Genomic DNA, 22,301 nt, shown 5'->3' on the forward strand with positions numbered 1-22,301 from the left:
ATAAACAGCTATTAATTTGATAAACAGGTTCTTTGAATGAAGGGGGTAAAGAAATATATACTTCTCAGGAAAAGGAATTGGTTCCTTGATTTTTCTATCATTTTTATAAATAATATGGAAATAAAAATATATAGATTGAAGCCTCTAAGTTAAAATATGAATAAGAATCTCAAATTTTCATTTAAATTCATTGCAAATTGGCTAATAATTTCAAAATGGATATAAACAGAAATAGATTTAGAAGAAAATTTATATATAAAGGATGCATAAAACATTCAGTAAGCAAGGGTCCTGAGAGATCACTGTACTGTATTGTTTTTGGTTTTATGTTTAGTGTTGGGGAAACAACCCAGAGCCTAGGGTGTAGGCAAATGCACTATCACTGAGACACACCCCCATTCCACTGTCTTGTATTTCTGAAGACAATAATCTAATTTCCACGGGGGCCAAGAAAGGCATTGAAGGGTGTCGCATTCCACAACGAACACACTTAGGATCACTCCAGGGGAACTAGACTGCACGAAATAACCACACAGAGGCAGAGATACCTTTTTCTTTGGGTCTTGTGGCGACTCCTCTGGACTTTAGGGGTTCAAGGAAAGAGAGAGAGAGAGGGCGCGTGCTAAACCCTCTTACTGAGGAGAAGCCATTCAAATGAGGCAAGGAGTCAGGTTTCAGGGACTGAGTCTAGCTTTGTGATGTCTGCTGTCAGCAGGCTGACTGACATCTAGGAAGCCCACACCCAAAGGCAGAGCAAGAGAAGGGGATACACATAGGGCATTTCCATGGAACATTATATCCCAAACAGGGCAAAGGGGTAGGATTACAAAGGAACAGATGAGTGTAGCTCAACCCCAGGGGTATGCCCACTCAGAAGACTGGCCTTGCTATCCGAGTGGGGAAAAGACGGAGTCACGAGTCATGGCACTACCACACCAGACTACAGTGATCTTTCAGATCCCCTGGTGCATCAGGACGGGAAGGTGTGGTCACTCAGTACGGCCCCCCATAGAAGGGCTCTTGCCTCTTTTTCAGAATTTGTCCATTTAACAAAGAGTTATTAGGTACTTTGTGTGCCAGGTATTAGGCTTATGGAGTGATCAACAAAAAACATATCCCTGCCGTCACGAGGGCTACAGAGGGAAATAAACTATAATCTTATAAACAACGTAAACTTACACATTGGTATACACAATGGAAAGATGGAAAGTGCAGGACAGGTTTCTCTCGGGAAGCAAGGTTTAAGTTGAAGCATGAAGAATAAGCAGGAGTTGGCCAGATGACAAGAATGGAATCAATACCTCTGCGGCAATGGGAATATCACGTGCCTCAAATGGGGAGAAGCCTCTCTTGTGTAAAGGGAATGAAATCCGGGTTCAGTGGCATAAGAGGAGGTATGTGGCCATCAGATGGCAAGAGCTTTGTAAGGATGTCACAGAGGGTGAATGTCACTTATCCACAACAAGAAGCCCCAGAGCCACTGAAGCACAGGCATTACCAACGTGAAAAATCACTAATCCCATGAACGTCTGCATTTGTCTAACTTCTAACAGAGGCCTCAGACAGTAAAAAAATTGGAAAATAGCCCAATATACCAACTAACCAGGTAAAAGGGCATCTGTAAAAGCAAAGAAAGGAATTTGACTGGAAACCAGGCCATAGCACAGACACTACAATGTAACTCAGGAAGTTAGTATGACTTTTTAACACAGTGGATATATTTTCAATATTTAGTCCATTAAATGTTAGTTCAATATATATGTCCAATATTTAGTTAATATAGATCTTCCAGTCTCCATGGAGCATATTCTTTATTGCATATTTATACAGCCTTTGACCTATTTTTTTTACATATGCTATCTCTGTTATTAGTTTACTTTCTCTGCATTATTAGACACAAGGCTAATTCTAGTATATAAAGCAGGACTTCAACAAACAATGCTTATTAAAACAATACATAGTTATAAGTTGCTATTTAAGGAATACTAGAATAAGATTCATCAGCTATTTCTACAGTTTGAGAGACTGTAAAGTTACCATTCTATTCCAATACAAAAAGAAAACCCTCAGAAGCTTAGTAGTTGCTGTTCTTTTGTCATTTGAGTTAGGAAAGATGACAATGTGAGATCAAGAGGCAAAAGTTGAAAGAAGAACCTAGAGATAAATAAAAAGAAAAGAGAAAAAAAAATCCCACAAAGATTTGATGTATAAGAGGTTGTGAGGGGAATGGGAAAATAAACAAGGAGAGAAATGAATTACAGTGGATGGGGTAGTGAGAGAAGATGGGAGGGGAGGGAGGGGGGATAGTAGAGGATAGTAAAGGTAGCAGAATACAACAGTTACTAATAGGGCATTATGTAAAAATGTGGATGTGTAACCGATGTGATTCTGCAATATGTATTTGGGGTAAAATTGGGAGTTCATAACCAACTTGAATCTATTGTATGAAATATGATATGTCAATAGCTTTATAATGTTTTGAACAACCAATAAAAAAAATAAATTAAAAAAAAACAACAAAAAACAGAGTTGAGTTATTAGAGAGAAACAAGGGCAGAGAGCCACTGAGCCAAGGCAGAGGAGGGTACCTGCAGAACCTGACACATTAGCAGGAAGTGGTGCACCGCCCGGGCTTTCAGCAACTGCTGCGTGTTAAACCACTGCTGCTGGTGCTCTGCGCGGATGAGGGCTTCCAGAGCTGCGAGCAGAGTCTCCCACACGCCAGGCTGAGGGAGCAAACACACACAGTTAGCACACAGATGTTCAGAAACTGCCGCAGGCTTTTGAGAAAACTACCAAAATAACAAACTAACACTGTGCATACATTTAATGCCCAAAATTAAATTCGCCTGAAAAAAGTTAATCTTAAAAATTTATTTCCCTACTATTTTTCTTTGTAGTCAACAGGTCATTTCTAAATTCCTATGATGAACACAATATTGTATTAAGTGCTTTAGTACATTACCCTTTTCATGGCTTTAATATTTTCAAAAGGTAAATTATCTTGAATTATTTATTCCGATTAAAGAAACAAACATTACCAATATGGCTTTACAAGATGGAAAGTTGTTTCCAAATAACTTGTTCAAAAAGTGGTGTTATTTAAAACAGAAAATTCAACAGTAATTTGCATCTTGGAAAATGTGAAATATGTATATTTTGGGATTAACTCACGTTAAGTCCACATAATAGAATTCTCTGAGCTATTAAAAAATTGTGCATCTTCAAAGAGTAGTTTGTATCCTTTGAAGGTGCCTTAAAATGTTCCTCCTGCATTGAATCAATAAAATTATCCAGAATAGCATGAAAAAAGGATCTCACTGATAATAATTGAAAGATTATCTTTACCTCATCTTATTCCTCTAATTGTTCTTTCAATAATGCTATCAACAAAAGGTAACAATAACTGGCCTGGGTCGCAGGTCTTATTATTTCTCCTGTCATTATCTGACAGTGATGAACAACGGAAAAGCCAAGGAACTGACAGACTTAACTCTACTACTCTAAGCAAGGCCGCTCTCTTCAGAAAACGGAACCGAGATCCAAACACAGACACCTAGAAGAAAGGCAGCTCCCGTATGAAAACTTGACTTGGGTCTGACAAAGAGTACCAAAATGAAACAGTGCCCCTGCTACTAAATGGCCAACATGAAAACCAGATTTTGTTAAAAAACAACTACTTAGGAAGGAAATCCTTATTTCAAATCCATCAAAGTGTATGTATATGTTATCACTTTTGAATGTGATAAAAAAATTTAAAATCAAACAACCCCATATTTTCATGGTCTTCTGAAATACTACATAAACTGTCTAAATTTAGTTAGGATAGATATTCCAATCTCCAGTTGAGCATATTCTTTATTATATACTTATACAGACTTTCATCTAATTTTTTTACTAATTTTTATGCTATCCCTTTATGTGTTTACCTTCTCTGCAACATGAAACATATATATCTTCTATTTTTCAGATCTTAAAATAAATCTTTATTCAGAATGAGAAATCATGACAAATTACAAAGTGAACAAAAACTGACAAATATCATCAGTATCACAACATACAGAAAAACAGCAGTAGTTGAGTTAGTTGCTTGGCACTACTTTTTAATACTTTTAAGTTTGTGGCTGACTTCCTCTTCATATAACAACGATTTTATAAAAATTTTCTATAGCATGAGTAGAAAAATAATTCTTTTCTAGAAATTTGAGCTAATTCATTTTTATTAATGATAGATTAGAAAAGATTTTTTTTTTTGGCTTCATAACTCATTACTGTTGTGAAGACTGTAGTCAAATTTGGGAATAATCTCTCTTTCTCTCTCTCTCTCTCTCTAGTACTGGAAACTGAACTCGGGGTGCTCTATCACTGAAGTACACTCAGAGGCCTTTTTATTTTTTATTTTGACAGAGTCTTGCTAAGTTGTGGAGTCTAGCCTTGAACCTGCAATCCCAAGTAACTGGGACTACAGGCATGTACAACCATATCCAGTGGGAATAATCAAATTTTTTAAAATTCTAAAGGTATATACTTAGAATAGCTCTTCAAATAATTACATTTGCTGATAATATTGTTATATTTCAACTAATCACAGACAATCTATTGTTTTTTAAAAATCACCAGTAGGGTTGAGGCCATAGTTCAACGGCAGAGCACTTGCCTAGCATGTGTGAGGCACTGGGTTTGGTCCTTAGCACTGCATAAAAATAAACAAATAAAATAAAGGTATGCTTTCCATACACAACTACAAAAATAAATAAATAAATAGATAGATAGATAGATAAAATCACCAGTAACTTCTAGAACCCTGCCACACTCTATATGCACAGTTCATATTAGAAGTGAGCAGCCTGTCTGACCCTATACCACCACAACTGCTGAAAGCCAAGGCAGAAAGGAAACAGCCCTATACCCATTCCCTGGATGAGTCCTGTGAAAACCAGCCCATGCACTCCAGGTGTTGAGATGCTGCACCTAGACCTACTGTCTTTCTACGTTATTTCATGCTTCTGACAAAGTCTTGCCCTTGGCATGATCCAGACCGTGCATCCTGGCCAGTGTGACTCCTCTGCTCAAAAGGACCTCCATTTCTGTCCCCTGGACCTGGTTCCCCAGACTCTTAGAATCCCCTCTTTTGGAGTTTATGCTAAATGTAGGTCCCGAAGGGGATCTAAATGTACCATGTACTCCTGCCTGATTGTAGTATTCTGAGCCAGCCCAAGTTCTGATCCTGACCCTCCAACTTAGTATTACCATGGCTGTTCAAAACTCAGCATGGGAAATAATCCCAGATTTCCACTTACAATGAATATTACACTGAAGTAGTAAATTCATTCTGTGGTTTAGAAGAATGATTAGGTGAATATTAGAGGGTATACACATCTATCTATATTCATAATAGCTGAGATCTGGAAGCAAGGCAAATATCCCTGGATGGAGAATGGAAAAGTGAAATTTGATAGACACATACAATAGAATATTATTCTACCTAAAAGGAGGAAATTTAAACCTATGACATCTGGATGAACCTATGAGGACACTGCACTAAGTGAAGTGAGCAAATTATAAAATTATATGATTCCACTTAGATGAGCTGTTTGGAGTAGTTGAGTCCACAGAGGCAGCAAATACAATGATGGCTGCAGGGCTGTGGAAGGGGAAATGGGGGGTTATTGTTTAACAGGTGCAGAGCTGTGGCTTTACAAGATGGAAAGGATCATGGAGAAAGACAGTGGTAATGGCTGCACAACTCTGTGAATATGCTTGATACCACTGAACTGTACACTTAGATGGTTTAAAAAGTAAATTTGATGTTATAAAATCACAATAAAAAATGAAAAAGATGTATATATTTTTACATGCCTCTGCTTTATTCCATATCTTCCAGTCAAGCAGTAGCTCCTCTAAAAGTTTAACATCTTGGATTATAGCATTAGACTCTATATCCAACTTGAACTCTCCATTCTCATTGATATGGATAATATCTTCCCCACAGCAACCTTCAAGAAGGGTCTATGGAAAACCAGTACCAATACGAGATGCATTAATGAGTGGTTAGACAAACAATCAACAGAAACATTAAGTTTTCAATCTGCAGTCTTAACATTAAAAGGAATATTAGTTACTAATTCACCATTTCGTAAAGTGTCTTTGTTCTGTGTTGCAACTCAAATAAACAGAAAATCCTGAACTTCCAACTGTTTGTAAGCAATTACTCAGTTTCAAACACAAAAACCATCCACATCTTATTTTTATTTTTTAAGTGGAAACAATCTGCTCTTAGTAGTAAGGATTTATGTCAGAAATGTATAGATCTTGACAGTTTAAAGAGGTGGGGCTGGGAGCAAGGACATAGAAATCAACTTCTGCCTTAATACCATTACCCACAGAGAAATACTTTCACAATGTTACCATCCAGCTTTTAGCTAGATGGGTACTTAAATATACAATGACATAGGCATTTATAACTTTAAAACTAATTACAGCAGCACTGCCTGATGCAAACGTACATCTCTGGTTCCTATGAACTGTGATCTCTTCCAAAACTGTGGGATGGAGACCACTTTATCAGTCCACAGCATGAGGAGCCAGACTGAAGACATCTACAGTCCAGCCAAGTCTAAAATTCTTTTGAGTTTTTTCTTACTTGTCTAAAATGCTTTATAAAATGAAAAATGTAATTACTTGAATGATGGAAAGAACCAAAAGAGTACATAAGTTTGCTTAAATATACAATAATGAGTTTCCTTCATTTTTTTAGGGAATCACTGAAACCCAAGATTCTTACTGGAAGACTCTAATGAAGGGTAAGAATCACTCATAGAAACTATGGGAATTGACTTTAAGAAGTCATACCTTCAAGATGTGAAAGCCAACAATGCATTTCTGTTTGATCAACACCTGATGAATCATAGAAAGCCCATTACAATTTTCTAATTCATGAGCTCTCTGTTGGTTGAATTTAACTAAGGAGAGCAGGACTCGCAGTGCCAATGCCTGAGTTTCTTCACAGTCACTAAGTTCAACAACCTAAAAACAAGAGATGAATATATTTTTCTCCTAATCTGTTGAGACTAAAAATTTAACACATGTGATTACCTACATTCTTTCATATCAATTTTTTTGTATTTCTTCTCTTTTAAAAAAAACTCCCAACCCAAATAAACTAAAAAATTTTTTTTCACTTATTTGTTGACCTTTGGAGTTTTTTCTCTATGCATTGGGAAGATTTAAGGGATAACTTTTCACAAATCTAATTTTTAAAATTACATTTCTTGCCAGGTTCAGTGGTACATGCCTGTAATCTCAGTGGTTCGGGAGACTGAGGCAACAGGATCGCAAGTTCAAAGCCAGCCTCAGCAATTTATCAAGACCCTGTCTCTAAATAAAATATAAAAAGGGTTGGGGATGTGGCTCAGTGGTTAAGTGCCCCTGGATTCAATCCCTAGTACCAAAAAAATTTTTTTACACCATTACTGTAGTATGCATTCTTTTCCAAAGGCAATTTAAAATCTCATAATTTAATATTTGATTGTTCTAATTACATTTGTGGGTAACAGAAAACTTCTAAAATCTTCATAAATTAGAAGAAACCTTAACCATCTGTTGCAGAAAGTTTTATGTCATCCTTAATATGAGATTTTTATCTTAGTATGGTTAGGTGTAGCTTTTTTTTGTAATTCATAAGGAACTCTTAATTAATAATAAAGAAGTAGATTGTTTTTAGACAAAACAAAAATAGTGAGTCTTACCCTAGCAAAGAGAAAAACAAAGATACCAGCTCCGCCAACCTCGTGCAGAATACCTTGAATTGTTTTACACTCAGTAGGCTTGAGGTTTTTTAGTTGAGGAGAGTCTAGCAAGATGCTCTGGACTTCTTTTGAACTGAAGGGTCTTTGAGAGAGCTGGGTTTTCACCTGACCTTTTAGTCTGATCACTGGCTCATAGATGGTATACTGAGCAGGACAATAAGTTGTATAAACAATGGAAAGACTTTCCTGAAACACAAATATTTTCCTTTAATTACAAAACAAAGTTTAAAAGGTTAAGTCATCAGCTGGCAAATAAATATTTCAAAGTGGAAAGACACCCAGGTAGTCTTTATCTTTGTGTGTGGTTTTTTTGTTTGTTTGTTTTGTTTTGCTTTTTTAATGGCTACTATACTGAATAAAGATGAACATGAGAAGCAAGGCTGCTTCCCAAAGGGAAATCACTGTCACTGAGTTGTGACTGAAAATATAAACATATTGAGACTGAGAAGGATTCCAGCTTTGGTCAGCTTAGAATAAGCTTACCATCACTACTAACAACAGCTAAGTCTTAGACCACACTCATTATATTATAAACAAAGCACTGCCCTAAGCACTTAGGAATATGGAGACCCTGGTCAAATCATTTGAAATTTTGGCTTTAGATTTGCTCATGGGCCTATAATTAATTTAAAAGTAGCTCTAAACTACATTTTTGTGTTAGAATAGAATTCCAGTCTATTAGCACAACTAAATAAAATTAAGTAGAACTTTCAATATTTCTCCCATGCATAGGGTAGTTTTGAATAGTTTCTAGCTCCCTGCCAAGTTTTTTCGAACTACTTTAAAAAGTAACGTAAGTTTTAAATGCAGAATGAACTTTGAGGTAGTCTCAGTGGCAGCAGCTGCGCAGCCCAGGCCCAGGGAAATCATGTACACTTGGTGTCTTCTCATACAAGCAGAGGGAATCCTGGGCTTTAGTCATGTATGATTCATGGCAATTTAAGTATCATTTCATCAGATACACCAACAAGTATATCTGTAAACCAGCTAAAGCACCTACACAGTCTGTTGTACATGGTTGAGATAAAATTATTACTTGAACAAATACTTGTGTGAGTACCTCACTTTCCCTAAAGCAGAGGATCTCAAATCATGACCCCAACCAGCAGCAACAGCAGGGTCACCCAGGAGTTTACCAAAAAGGCATGCTCCTGGCCACACCACAGACACACTCCATCAGAAGCTCTTATCCAGGTATTCTGATAAACTTCAGTGAGTCTTCTCAGTGAGTGGACCTTGGTACTTAGACCGGTTAGCATCTCTGGCCCCCACATGATAATAGTTGACAGCCAAAACCTACTCAGGCCCACTCTGCACACACCATGTAAAAGTATTCCTTAGAGATAAGAGATTACATGCCTAATGTCAGAACTTCTGATACACTCCATAGTTATCCATTGTTTCTATTTTGCCACAGATATATATTTGACAGCATTTAAGATGTATATGTGTTTTACAAAACATCTGTACTATAATTTGCCCTTTAGTCACATGTTATAGCTTTAAAATAGAATTATTTGTGGAGGAGGGGGCTGTGGCATGAACCCAAGGCCTCCCAATAGTAGGCAAGCACTCTGCCACTGAGCTACATATAATTTTTTTATTTGAAACATACATCTCAACAATAAATAAATACATTCCCAAACAGTAGTCTGCGTCAAGTAAGAAATCTCTCTGTCTACAATTGTTCTTCTCACAAGAAACAAGAGGAAGGGCCAGGGAGGCAGCTCAGTGGCATGGCCCTTGCCTGGAGTGCACAAGACCCTGGGTTTGATTCTTAGCACCACAAGAACAAAAGCAACCCCCCATTCCAAGAAAAGAAAAGAAAAAAAAAAAAAAAACCAAAACCCCACACAATAAGACAACAAGAGGAGGAACAGTTTCATGGCCAGATGTAACAGTTTTTAGTAGCTCTTCTAAGACTAAGAAATCTATTTTCTAGTTGTTATTAATGCAAAATCCCCACCAGTAGCTCCTAAACTGTATACTGGTAGAACAAAACATTAGAATAATGTAAAAAAAAAAAAAAAAACAAGAGTATCATATTAGCAATACTTTGAAGGCAATATTATTAGTTTCTACTAATATTAAAAAATCAGTTATCAAAAACCTGACATGTAATTAAAACTAATATTATAAATGAACATTAGTATTTATTTTTTAAGAATGAAAAGGAAATATAATGAGCAATATTATAAAAAGTATATAAGGCTTATATTTTCACTGTATCACAAACATTTTTCCTGAATTTTTACTAGGTATAAACTGATAAAATTATTACAGAAATATAATTCCAAGGAAAAATAGATATAAATTCAAAACCTGAAATTATGACAGAGTGACAAAGTGTTTTGAGTATTTTTTTCAGGAAAAAAATAAAATATTGTAAGAAATACTGTAAGAAAATATTAAGGTACAAAATGAAAAATTAGAAATCTAATGCATGGGAAGTATATATTTCAATAAATATACCTATATAAAGTTTACTCTAAAGTTTAAATTTCTAAAATTAAACTTACAATTAGGAGACCAACATCCACATCTTTTTTATTCATAAAAAGTTCTCTGATTTGTTCACATCGCAAAATTTCTTTATTAATATACTTGGAGCAGTCATTCACGGGCTTGCCGTATTTACACGGCATTATGGATGTATAATTGGGTCCACAGGCGTATAAATAAAAGGCTTCTTGTGAACCAATCTTCGCTCCTGAGTAGCAGAGAAATACAGTCAGTTACTTAGAAACTGAAGCAGAATCTGTCACGGAGGACAAGAGGGCCAGAGTTCTTTTTGCCAGATTCCATCAACTATTCACTACATCTATCTATATGCTCCTTCAATCAGAAAACAAGCTTTTGGTTTTGTTTTGCTTGTTGTTTTTAATAAATGGAAACTATATCTTGGTAAATTCCATTTTAAAATAAACTTGAATTGATGTCTTTATTCTTTCCCATATTTCAATAAGCACTATCTGAATACTACTATATGCCAGGTTTAATGACATATTTTTTAAATTGTATCTCCTCCCTCCCCGAAAATTTAGTATTGACAGGACACACTAAAATTATAAATAAAAGAGACAACCATTCTACATTTACTAGTCCTGATACTACATTTTTCAGTACTGTAAAATGATGCTGATTTAATGTTTGGAGTGGGATAGAGAGAGATGCACTTAATGTGTATTTCAGTTGTAAGATAGATCCACATTAGAAAAGGTTTAAGTTCTTCAAAAGTAAATTATAGGATCTTGGGAATATACTACTTATTAAACACAGGTGAAGGAACAGAGATCTATATTTTAGCTGGGTTAATGTACTTAGTTTAACATTTGTTAAATGAAAGAAAATTTTGGAAATGCTTCCAAGGGGAAAATATACCATTGAAGAGGAGCAAATTTCCCAGGTCCCATTTTCCAGACAACTGCAAAACCTCTTCTTGAGATGATAAGCCATGGCCAATCATGCAAAATGTTTTATTGCTATCTGATGACAAACTTGTTTTTCTTGGAAGCATAAAGTCCAAAGTGACATCAGGCTTCCTGCATTGAAAACAAAGTCAAGTCAGTGATTTCAGGGAGTACTAGAACTAAGCATTTTAAAGTATGACTGTTTAGTGATGGGACATTCTTTTTTTTTTTTTAATTTTTTTATTGTTGGTTGTTCAAAACATTACATAGTTCTTGATATATCATATTTCACACTTTGATTCAAGTGGGTTATGAACTCCCATTTTTACCCCGTATACAAATTGCAGAATCACATCAGTTACACATCCATTGATTTACATATTGCCATACTAGTGTCTGTTGTATTCTGCTGCCTTTCCTATCCTCTACTATCCCCCCTCCCCTCCCCTCCCCTCCCCTCTTCTCTCTCTACCCCCTCTACTGTCATTCATTTCTCCCCCTTGTATTATTTTCCCCTTTCGATGGGACATTCTTGAATACTGCTTCTTGGCTCAGTATACATGGTTGGTGATGGGAAGAGAGGATGCTGGTTTTGCTTTGGGTCAGAAGTGCTGCCCATCCACATGCCACAGAAAGGCAGACAAAGGAAAGGTGACTGAAGAGTCTACAATAGGTCACAGGAGTGTGACCAGCCAGCCATTCACTCCAAGTTTTTGTCATTGTTGGACTTCTACATATGTGCCTTCCTGGTTTACAGAAACAAACCAACCATCCCTCTCCTAATTTTACCAAGAAGACTACTACTTTGGTAAACAATTCCTAAAATTTCATATCCTCTAAAAGGACTCGAAGACTAAGCAGAAATAGAATGTCACTTCACCAAACTTTGCTCTGTCTCACCACTGAAATGCCAAGGCTATCCACATTTTTTTTTTAAATGCTTAGGATTATAGAACTTTGGACTAGTCTTTTTTCTCCACGGATAAAGGTTACAGGGATGCTTATGAAGGACAGGAAAAGCAAGACTTTCCTCATAGACAGGCAGGGAAGCTAGGAGGACTTCTTCATCTAGTGAAATTGATGAGTGTCAAACTCTACCCCTACTTTAGGCATGTCTTAAATTCATATTAAGATAATGAAGGTAAACTATTAAGACAAAGTCTAGATAAAATTTGTGAATAAGATGAAGACTTAGAATAAACTAACATGGTTAGGTCCTTTTAAGAAATTCAACCTTGTGTATATTTATTTAAAATTTTCCTTTTGTTTTCATGTTTCATATTTCACAAACAAAATTGACTATTTTAATAGGCTGAGACTAGACAATCCTTGGTACAAAAAAATGACTGTAACTAAAACACTACTGCCACCTGGTGACAGTATGATAATATAATTTTTAAGGGTGAATGAAAACCTACTGCAAGATGAATGCAAAAGAAATTCAATAACTATCTATTATGCCATATATTTCTACCATATTTATGTGTTGTTCATCAAATCACAACTTATATGAGATATTAATAAGTCATTTTTAAGAAGTTATTACTAAGAAGTTATTCTTTGTATCCTGCTACTTTGCTGAATTTTAATCTATAGCTCAGAAAGTGACAAAAGCACTGACTATGAGAATATTTTTGTCCTTGTTCACATGCTCACTGCTCTGCTAATTAAGTCATTAACTTGTACCAAATGACAAAAAATGTCTTCAAAGGAATGTAGAAATAAACGGGAGGACAAAGAAAATGATATGTGAATCAAGTGATCATACTAATTTCAGAACTGTCTGTGATGACAACCTAATCTCTCACTCTAAATGTGTCTATTTTACTTAGTTTTCATATCAGTCAGGTGACCTGATTCAGAAAATGGCTGCAGAGCTTTACAATACAGGGCTTGAAAGCATGGGCTCCAGTTAGGGTCAGGGCTTGGGTTCGAATCTCAGCTCTGCTCCTTGCCTATGCCATGACTTTGGACAGCTACCTTACCCTGTTCTGGGTTTCAGTTGACTCAGGTAAAACAGAGTAAATACACCAACTTCATAGTGTTTGGGGAGAATGACACTCTATGTAAAGTGCTTAATACAATGGCTGGCCCTTGTCAGGAGTTCCAGAAATAAGAGAGTCCAAGAGGGGAAAGAGGCATCCACTCACAGCCCCACCTCCAACTCCAACTAATCTGACTCAGTGTTCTGCAAACAAGTTTACTGATTGCTACAGCTACCATTTCAGGGTTAGGCAGGTGTGAAGACTGAGAACTTTCCAGACAGCATTTATTTGGAATATGGACATTAGGCTTTAATTAGTTATTTTCTTAACTGAATAAAACAAAGCTGAATTCTTAATTTAACTGCCAAACCTGTTCTTCCCTATGGCAGGCACTGTGGACCAGCTACCCCAGAGCCATTCATAAGCCCCTTCTCCCTGCCTTCCTCCATCATTGAAGCCTGACAGCTAAAAGCAATCAATTCCTGCAGCCTCCTATAGCAATGGCAGGCACACAGCAATTGCTCAATAAATGTGATGAATGGATGAACAGGTTGATTTGTGCTAAAGATGCATGCTATTTCTGTGGTCTAGCCTGCTCTGGGCATTAGAAGATGTGTGTAAGCACCTAGCTAAAGGACACACTGTAGAATGGTCTGTGGGCTCAGCTCTAGACTTGGCAGCTTGGCAGTCAGTATACCCTCTCAAATATCTTTACCATGTCCCTTCATTATTTAATTTAGTCTCTTCCAGCCATTTTTCTTACAGTCATTATAATTTCATTTACATTTTTCTCTATTCATTGTAATTTCTTTTAGGAGCCTAATTTAATTTAGGTATAAGCTTTATTAGCCAATTTGTTTAAATAATTCCTTGTGAATTTTTTTACAACATGGGTTTGAGGATTAAAATTATAGTTTATTCTTTGATCTAATATTTATTGTACATAAATATCTAAATGTCCAGGTTTTCTGCATTCTACCCAAACACAAATACAATCATCCATCAGTATCCATAGGGGGCTGCCCCCCATCCCAGGACCTCTGCAGATCAAAATCTGAGGATGCTCAAGTCTCTCATACAAAATGGCATATTTGCATATAACCCATATCCTCCTGTATACTTTAAGTCGTTTCTAGATTATTTATCAAAGCTAATACAACATAGATGCTTTGTAAATAACTGTTACACTGAATTGTGTAGAGAATAATAAGAAAAAGACCCTGTATATATTCACTATAAACACAACTTTTTCTTGAATATTTTTAGTCTGAGGTTGGTTGAATCTGTAGGTGCAGAAGCCATGCATACAGCAGACCCACTGTGTTAAGCCTTAATAGTTAATTCTATGGCAGATTTATTTTGTATGAAAGGGATAAATAGAAAAAAACAACTCTAATACAATTGTTATGTTAATATATAGTAAATTTTACCTTCAGTTTTTGGAACTCTTTCTAGAGTTATAATAGACTAATTGAAATTATAACTGAGATTAATATGTATTCTTAAAAAACGCTTCATACCTCTGTCCAGAGACCCATGTGGAGATTTTCCCATGTACATTCTTTTTCCCTTGAGGCTGCTGGAGGTAGGTGAGTACTAAATGCTGCCATTTGCTTGGGAGGAAAATATTTTCCTGTGATTCAACCTGTGCTAGTAAAACAGCTTTCATATCATCATTTGAATCCATGCATACACTACAGAAAAAAGGGAAGAAAACATGTTGGCTGAAAAACATGAAAATTCTGGCCTTATTATTTAATACATGCATAAGAACTACAATTCTAAATATTTAAGTGAGGTTAAAAATCAGTTATATTTTTAAATAAAATAACTTGAAAAGTCAGTAGGTCTTTGTCTTACAACCAAAAATATCAGTTATTTTATTATATTATTACCTCAATTCGTGAGCTAAGATAGGTTAGGGTCATTGGCTGATGTTAATTTAGGGCAATAATTTCCAGAAATCAGTTTGTAAACAAATATTATTTCTATGTACATAGTCATTGTCTTTGTTAGAAATGACAATGTAATATTTGGTTCACATTTATTTTAATAAATGTCCAAATGTCTGAACATATTGGAGGTCTAATCTACTTTGAGAGTAGATTCACTTGACTGAAAAAGTGAAGAACTAATGCATACAAGATACCTAGAAACCTTTCTAACATTATAAAATACATATTCTGAAGTAATGAATTGGTTTGTTTGGTTTTGGGTCTTATTTCACATTATTGGCTCTCACATTAAATATCTAAATTATTTAAATGCACATCTATTCATTAGGGGTTAAGGATAATCGATACCGAAAGATAAAAGTGCCATTGTGCGCATCAGCCCACACTTGGATCATCAATGCTTTGGATCCCAGGGAAATTAAATGGATGCAGCCTTCTTCGATGAGTCTTTCACAGGGATTTGTATACTCTGCACCTTCTGGTTTTTCGCTCTCTATGAGAAAAACATGTTAGAATGGTCAGTAAAGAATATGATGTATGGTGGTTCATTTGTAGCAGAATATTTACCTGAAATGTCGGAACTTCACCTGTTCCAAACAACAATATTTCCAAAGTTTAGATATTAACTCCAAAAGAGCATAATACACACCAACAGTTATCGAGCGCTTTACAAGTTACTACGCTTTAAAGTCTATGATGACTGAGAGCAGTCGTGAGCATGACTGCTGGGCTGCCACCTCAGTGACTTACTACCATCTCTACCAAGCTGCCTTTATCGTTGGACTGGGCACTTAACATTGACCCTGGTCCAGAGAGCACACAACATTGTCACATACTCACACTACCAAATTCACTCCACAACTGTCATAAAAATTGATCATATTAAAACTCCTTTAAAAAAATTATATTGTTTGAAAATAATATTAGATTCCCTGGTGAGTGATCTTTGAATGTAACTGCTAAGAGATTCTGAAACTCTACATTATAGTTTCTTTAAGTCAAAGAGGTAAGTGCTTACAGCTAAGCACTATCTGGTTATTGATTCCAACTTCTCTCTCTCACCACTTGAACCCTGCACTACGTGAATATATATGATGAACTACTTATTACTATGATGCCTGTGACTTCATGTAAAGCTACGTTAAGATCTACCAAAATGCACATCCAAAGGCTTATTAGACTTCTACAGAATATGAACATTACTAATTATTGTTAAACTGCATAAATATTAATTGTCAACAGGTATAATTACCACCAATTTTTAAGAATACTCTTCTGAGCATAGTGACAACAGTCCTAAAGAGGAAGAGTTAGTCAATAGTTATTTTGAGGATCAGTGCCCAAAATATGATAGATATAGAGAACTCATATCTGTTTTAACATTTAAAAAACATTTCTATCTAAAATCTGAACCTGAACAAATAAACGAACAAAACAAATACCAGTGTGTACCTAGGAATTAGGGAGCAGGAATATAGCAAATATTTCTTGACCTAATGCTCATAAAAATCTTAGGAGATGAATATTATTATCCCTACATTGGGGGTGACAGAATTGAGAGGTTAAATAACCTCCTCAAATGTATACAGTTCAATGTCAGAATAGGTGATATCACTGCAATATGTTCTTCATTTCTCTTCAAAAATTTTTATATATGTCTGCTATTTTTAGATTTTTTTAGTATTTATGCACAATAACCTTTTTAAAATGTTTCCTAATACATCTTTAAATTTTTTTAAATTTATTTTTTAGTTATAGTTGAACACAATACCTTTATTTCACTTATTTATTTTTATGTGTTGCTGAGGATCAAACCCAGGGTCTCACACGGGTGAGGCGAGCGCTCCACCGCTGAACTCCAGCCCCAGCCCCAGCCCCATATCTTTTAAATTTAAACTCAAAAATTTTTTGGATCTTTACTTTTTTCAGTTGTGTACAATTATTCATTTTATTAAGACCTTGCTCACATTGGGAATGCCCCACTACAACATTAGAAAGCAATCTGCTTTCAGCAGAGCAGTGATGTTTAAGTTTGAGAATTAAACACAGATGGGCCTGGTCCCATTCCACCACTTTCCAGCTATGTGACTTGATCATGTTGCTTAGCCTCAGCTACAGGTATGGAGAGTGTGAGCGCTCTCCTTACTGACTTGCAGTCAGGGTTAAAAATGAACACAGGGAGAGCTGGGCAAAGCGGCACACAAACCAAAAGGGCACAAGGCATGTTAAACATCAGTAGCAGCAGTGGTGGCAGCAGCAACAATGCCGTGACAGGCAGTACCCTTTCAGTGCTATCACTCTCAGGAGGCACACTTTGTCCACAGAAGATACTACAACTACCTGAAACAAATTATTTGACGAGTTTTTTATTTTAAAGTTTAGCCTCTAAGGCTAACCCATAAAAGCATACAACTGCTATGCTGTTAGTAACATGGAAAACATTTATGAAAAGTGGATTCCAATGGTGGAAATTAGATGGTACTTGCCACTGCTTCAATCTTGACTGTGCCATTAGGAATTTTCCTTTCCATGTACAGATCAGTGGAGACCAGACACTGGGTGGGGGCTTATGTTCTAAAATAGAGTCTTCAAGGGGTGGGTAAGACTTCTAGGATGAATAGTTAGTGATGTCTATACATATAAAATACATATACATGTACATATAAAATCCTCAACTTCTGTGTCATTCAATTATTATATTTATTATTATATTAATTCCATGGGCCTTAAGAATTATCCTACTTACTTTATTTCCCTCCACCAAACACTGCTTTTTTTAAAAAAATATTTTTTAGTTGTCAATGGACCTTTATTTTGTTTATTTATATGTGGTGACGAGGCTGAGAATCAAACCTCACACATGCTAGGCAAGCACTCTGCCGCTGAGCCACAATTTTTGCCCTGATTATACGAGAAAGAAGATACAGTTACAAGGCACCATAACAATTCCTCAGTTATAGAAAGGGCTGAAATGAATCATATTCTTATTTTGGGGAATGAATGATTCATGTAAACTCCTGTGACAGGAACTAAGTAAGAGAAGGCCACTGAGGTAGGCATGACACCAGAAAGAAAACTTGAAACAAAGGGAAAGAAAGTGGACTAGGGCTGCCTGATAGGGGCTGGAACCAGATGCCAGACAAAAGTGGCTCTAGGGCTGCAGCTTTTCCTATCCTAACATCAGGAGCTACCCTATCCAGAAACAGGACCCAAAAAGAGGCAGGGAATGGGGCTGATGACCCCATCAGCATCCCACCTGTCCCCCTATCCCCAGGACAAAAAGTACAGAAGGAACCAAATTTCAAGGCTATCTGGAACTCAGACTTTGGTAAATCAGGCCCTCTAAGGTGAAGAACACTAAGAACAAGTTAGAACACTACTGTATATCTTAACTCTTGACTAAAATTGCCCTCTGAAAAACCTTGGTGTACAAATGATAATCATGTCATCATACCTGCTCCATCAAAACTGCTGTCTTGTACAATCAAGGATTTGTTTCTTTTCTTTATCTTCTTTCCTTCCTCTGTGGCACTCTCAGATTCATGGATACACTCCACATTAAACCACAATGAGATACTGAAACCTTCTGACAGGTGTGGCCAGCAGTTCTGCCCCAGCAATGGCAAGTGGATTGGGGCTATGTGCCAAGAGGAAAGCAGCCGATGGGGGAAATTTCCTCTGTCAACCTCTTTCTTGGACCGTGAAACTCTTGCTCTTCGCAGTAAGCCTATGGCCTTGCTGTTTAGGATCCCAGGACACTTTGGTGGTGAGACCCCATTGCTTAAGCTTGGGGTATGCAGCAATGGAAAGGTCAGATACTGTGACGGGCTCATAGTAACATCACTTTCCACAATTTTCAGAAGACCCAGAAGAAGAATTTCCTAGAGAAAAAAAACGAATGAAACTTTATAATCATGTAACCAAGTACATAATTATTTTGAAATTCAGGTTATTAGTGAAAATATAAACAAAACCACATACATCAGTATTTCTATTTCAATACCTTCTTATCTAGCATATCTTTAAAATTTTTATTTTTGTATAGTTAAAATGAAATATCAAACATACTTTATTCTTAAAAGTTGTAATCTCTTGTGGTTAATTTAGTTTAAATTTAGATATTTTTATGATACAACCTAATATTTATGAGTTGGTTTTAAGCATTATAGGCTAAAAGGCTAAATATGATGATTATATCAGTAATTTCTAAAAAAAAAAAAAAAAAAGCATTCATTTTCCTGTACACTGTGGTTCTTCTCAATTACTTTAAAATGAGTGATGTAATCAAAGACCTTAAAAATTCTCCAGATTTCTGAATGATACTACAACGTGACTGACTTCATAAAACTGAATGCTCAATTACTTTCTAATTTATTTCACATGCTTTTTTCCTAGTCAAATAAATTTTCTTTCATGTGTGTTTGGCAAACTGAAATAAGGTTTTAAGATTGATTCATAATTACATGTTTTTTGGTTGATCTGAAATATTAAGAGAGAGGAAATGAACACTTAATTAAAGGGAAGAAGAATAATTAAGAAGAGAAAGAGGTAAAAAAGTAGACCAGATTGGCCTAGTGGCATGCCCAAGTCACACATAAAAGGACATCTGATGCTGATTGGTATCAGGGAGTGAGCTTGCAAGTACTACAAGCCTTCCATAAATACACAGCCAGCTCTCCATAGTTCCTTGGAGGCCACAGGACTGGTGCAGAAGGTGAAGTGGGGGTGAGTTTGGCAAGGGATAGGATCCCAACCTTGCTTTACACAAAGCAGCCTCAATGTTTTCTGTTTTATTTACAAACATTTCTAGTCGAGATTTCATCATAAAAATGGGTTCACCTTGGCTCAGGATGTGGTCAGTGGTACAGTGCTTGCCTAGCATGCGAGAGGCTCTGGGTTTCATCCCCAGCATCACACACCCACACCCACACACACACACACACACACACACACACAGGTTTCCCAGCAACTAAAAGCCACTGGGCTATCCTACTGGAAAAGAAAATAAGGAAGATAACTGAGAAGTGGATAATCTTGTTTTTAGAAAAGAATGATCTCAAAGATAGTTGTAATTACAATTAAATTGTTTTAGTAATTAAAATTAGCATTTTTCAAGCACAAAGGTTAGGGACAAAGTATGTTAAAGGGACTATAATTTGGTTAGTCAAAATCAAAGTGAATATTGACTTGGTTAAAATATATGCAAACAATAAAATAACTGGGTACTTCATACATGACACCATGAAATTGACTATATAACAATTGCCACATCAAAAGAAAGAGCTTAGTGATTTCCAACTAAATACATTCTATTAATATTAGTGAAAAATGTAAAAATCATAGCATATTTACTGTACAAGGAGATTTCTCCAGAAATATCCTCAAAAGAAGGGTTAGTTCTTCTGAACATGTTCTTGTGCTCATCAAAGACACCAGGAGATCCACCAGTACTCTCTGGCATGCTAAACAAAAAACAGCCAGTACACATTTAATTAAAGAAAACAAATAAGCATCTTGCATGGATTATGAACAATTTAGTAATCACAAAATTTGCTGAACAAATAGCAAGGTAACTAAATGCAACTCAACCAACAAAACACTTTTCTTAAAAGATTGGCTAGCTATAAGTAAACTGAAGGCATTCTTTAAATCAATAGAGTATCTGTTAGATATGTTGACATTCCCCTTACCATAAAATGGTCTGTTACCTTCTCATTTTGAAATTTTTAAGTTATAGCTATTACTATAATTAATATTATAGTATATTACTTACATGGAAAATTAAATGACAGAATTAAGTAAAAATAGTAAAAATTATACAAATACTTAAATATCACAAACTAGTTTAAATAGTTTATTTTACTAAGGAGTTTAGCATAAAATACAAACAGTGGCACTAAATTCATAGAATTCTTTAGAGTAAAATATCTTCTTAGTCTTTATAGAGCACATTTTAGTGTTCAATGGTTATTTTTACATGCATTATCTCAGCTGATCCTTACCAAAACCAAAAACATATGAATCAATTATTACTACCACCTCAGAAATGACAAAAATAAGACTGATATAAAACCTGAGGTGTATCTTAAAAGAATGGTAGTTTTGAAAGACCTGAAGATCAGAGAACTGAAGCTAGGTTTAAGCCACCCAGTCTATAAAGGCAGTGAGCTGATGCAACAGTGTCACAGAGGGCACACCTGGGAAGACAATTTGCAATGACACCACAAATTAGAGTGGACTTTACGCTCCAAGTAACATGAACCCTATAAGGATTTTAGAGTAGGAAAGTAATTATGAGCAGAATAAAATGTTAGATTTTTTTTTCCATTTCAAATGAGGATTACTTCTGTAAAACCACTGAAAACTCAAAGCACTAAAGTATAAAGTTACCAAAAGGAAGAAATCTATAACAACAAAAAGAAAACTAAAAGCAGCGAGGATGGTTGTGTGCATTGGGGACATGTCAGGTGAAAAAAAGCCAAAAACTTTTTTTTTTTTTTTTTTTGGTACTTGGTATTGAACCCAGGGGTGCTTAACCATGAGCCACATCACCAGCCCTTTTTATTTTTTATTTTGAGACAGGGTCTCACTAAGTTGCTTAGGGCCTCACTACATTGCTGAGGCTGGCCTTGAACTTGTGATCCTCCTGGCCTCTACCTCTCAAGTCACTGGGATTACAAACTTGCACCACCATGCTCAGAAGAAGTAAAGGGATAAAAGAGAAAGCTGTATCCTACTTCTTTTGAATTACAAAGGGACTTAGAGCAGCGCAGGGTTCATCTGTTGGTCTAAAGTCAGGAGAGGGAATGAGAATGCTGCTGAAATGATCATATGGTTCTTATCTTTAAGTCTATTGATGTGGTGAATAACATTTATTGATTTCCGTATATTGAACCAGCTTTGCATTCCAGGGATGAATCCTACTTGATCATGGTGCACAATTTTTTGGATATGTTTTTGTATCCGATTCGCCAGAATTTTATTGAGGATTTTTAACCATATGATCATCTTGATAGATGCAGAAAAAGCATTCGACAAAGTACAGCATCCCTTTATGTTCAAAACTCTAGAAAAACTAGGGATAACAGGAACATACCTCAATATTGTAAAAGCTATCTATGCTAAGCCTCAGGCTAGCATCAT

The 22,301-nt window shown here is 36.0% G+C and overlaps 1 protein-coding gene across 9 annotated transcripts in view; it reads right to left on the bottom strand.

Annotated features, from left to right (window-relative positions):
* The window catches only part of Lyst (lysosomal trafficking regulator), a 165,948-nt gene that overhangs the window by 82,471 nt on the left and 61,176 nt on the right, over positions 1–22,301 (bottom strand). For 8 of the 9 annotated variants that reach the window (XM_048800390.1, XM_048800391.1, XM_048800392.1 and 5 more), the window contains 10 exons: positions 20,511–20,620; positions 18,613–19,039; positions 15,507–15,651; positions 14,724–14,897; positions 11,190–11,350; positions 10,328–10,518; positions 7,749–7,994; positions 6,853–7,026; positions 5,860–6,009; positions 2,589–2,726 (listed from right to left, as the gene is read on the bottom strand). In XM_048800390.1, the coding sequence (XP_048656347.1) occupies positions 2,589–2,726; positions 5,860–6,009; positions 6,853–7,026; positions 7,749–7,994; positions 10,328–10,518; positions 11,190–11,350; positions 14,724–14,897; positions 15,507–15,651; positions 18,613–19,039; positions 20,511–20,620 (1,916 nt within the window). The remainder of the gene's footprint in view (positions 1–2,588; positions 2,727–5,859; positions 6,010–6,852; positions 7,027–7,748; positions 7,995–10,327; positions 10,519–11,189; positions 11,351–14,723; positions 14,898–15,506; positions 15,652–18,612; positions 19,040–20,510; positions 20,621–22,301) is intronic. The other variant, XM_048800396.1, reaches the window with a different exon arrangement.

Source organism: Marmota marmota, unplaced genomic scaffold (genome assembly GCF_001458135.2).
Source record: "Marmota marmota marmota unplaced genomic scaffold, marMar, whole genome shotgun sequence".
Taxonomy (NCBI): domain Eukaryota; kingdom Metazoa; phylum Chordata; class Mammalia; order Rodentia; family Sciuridae; genus Marmota; species Marmota marmota.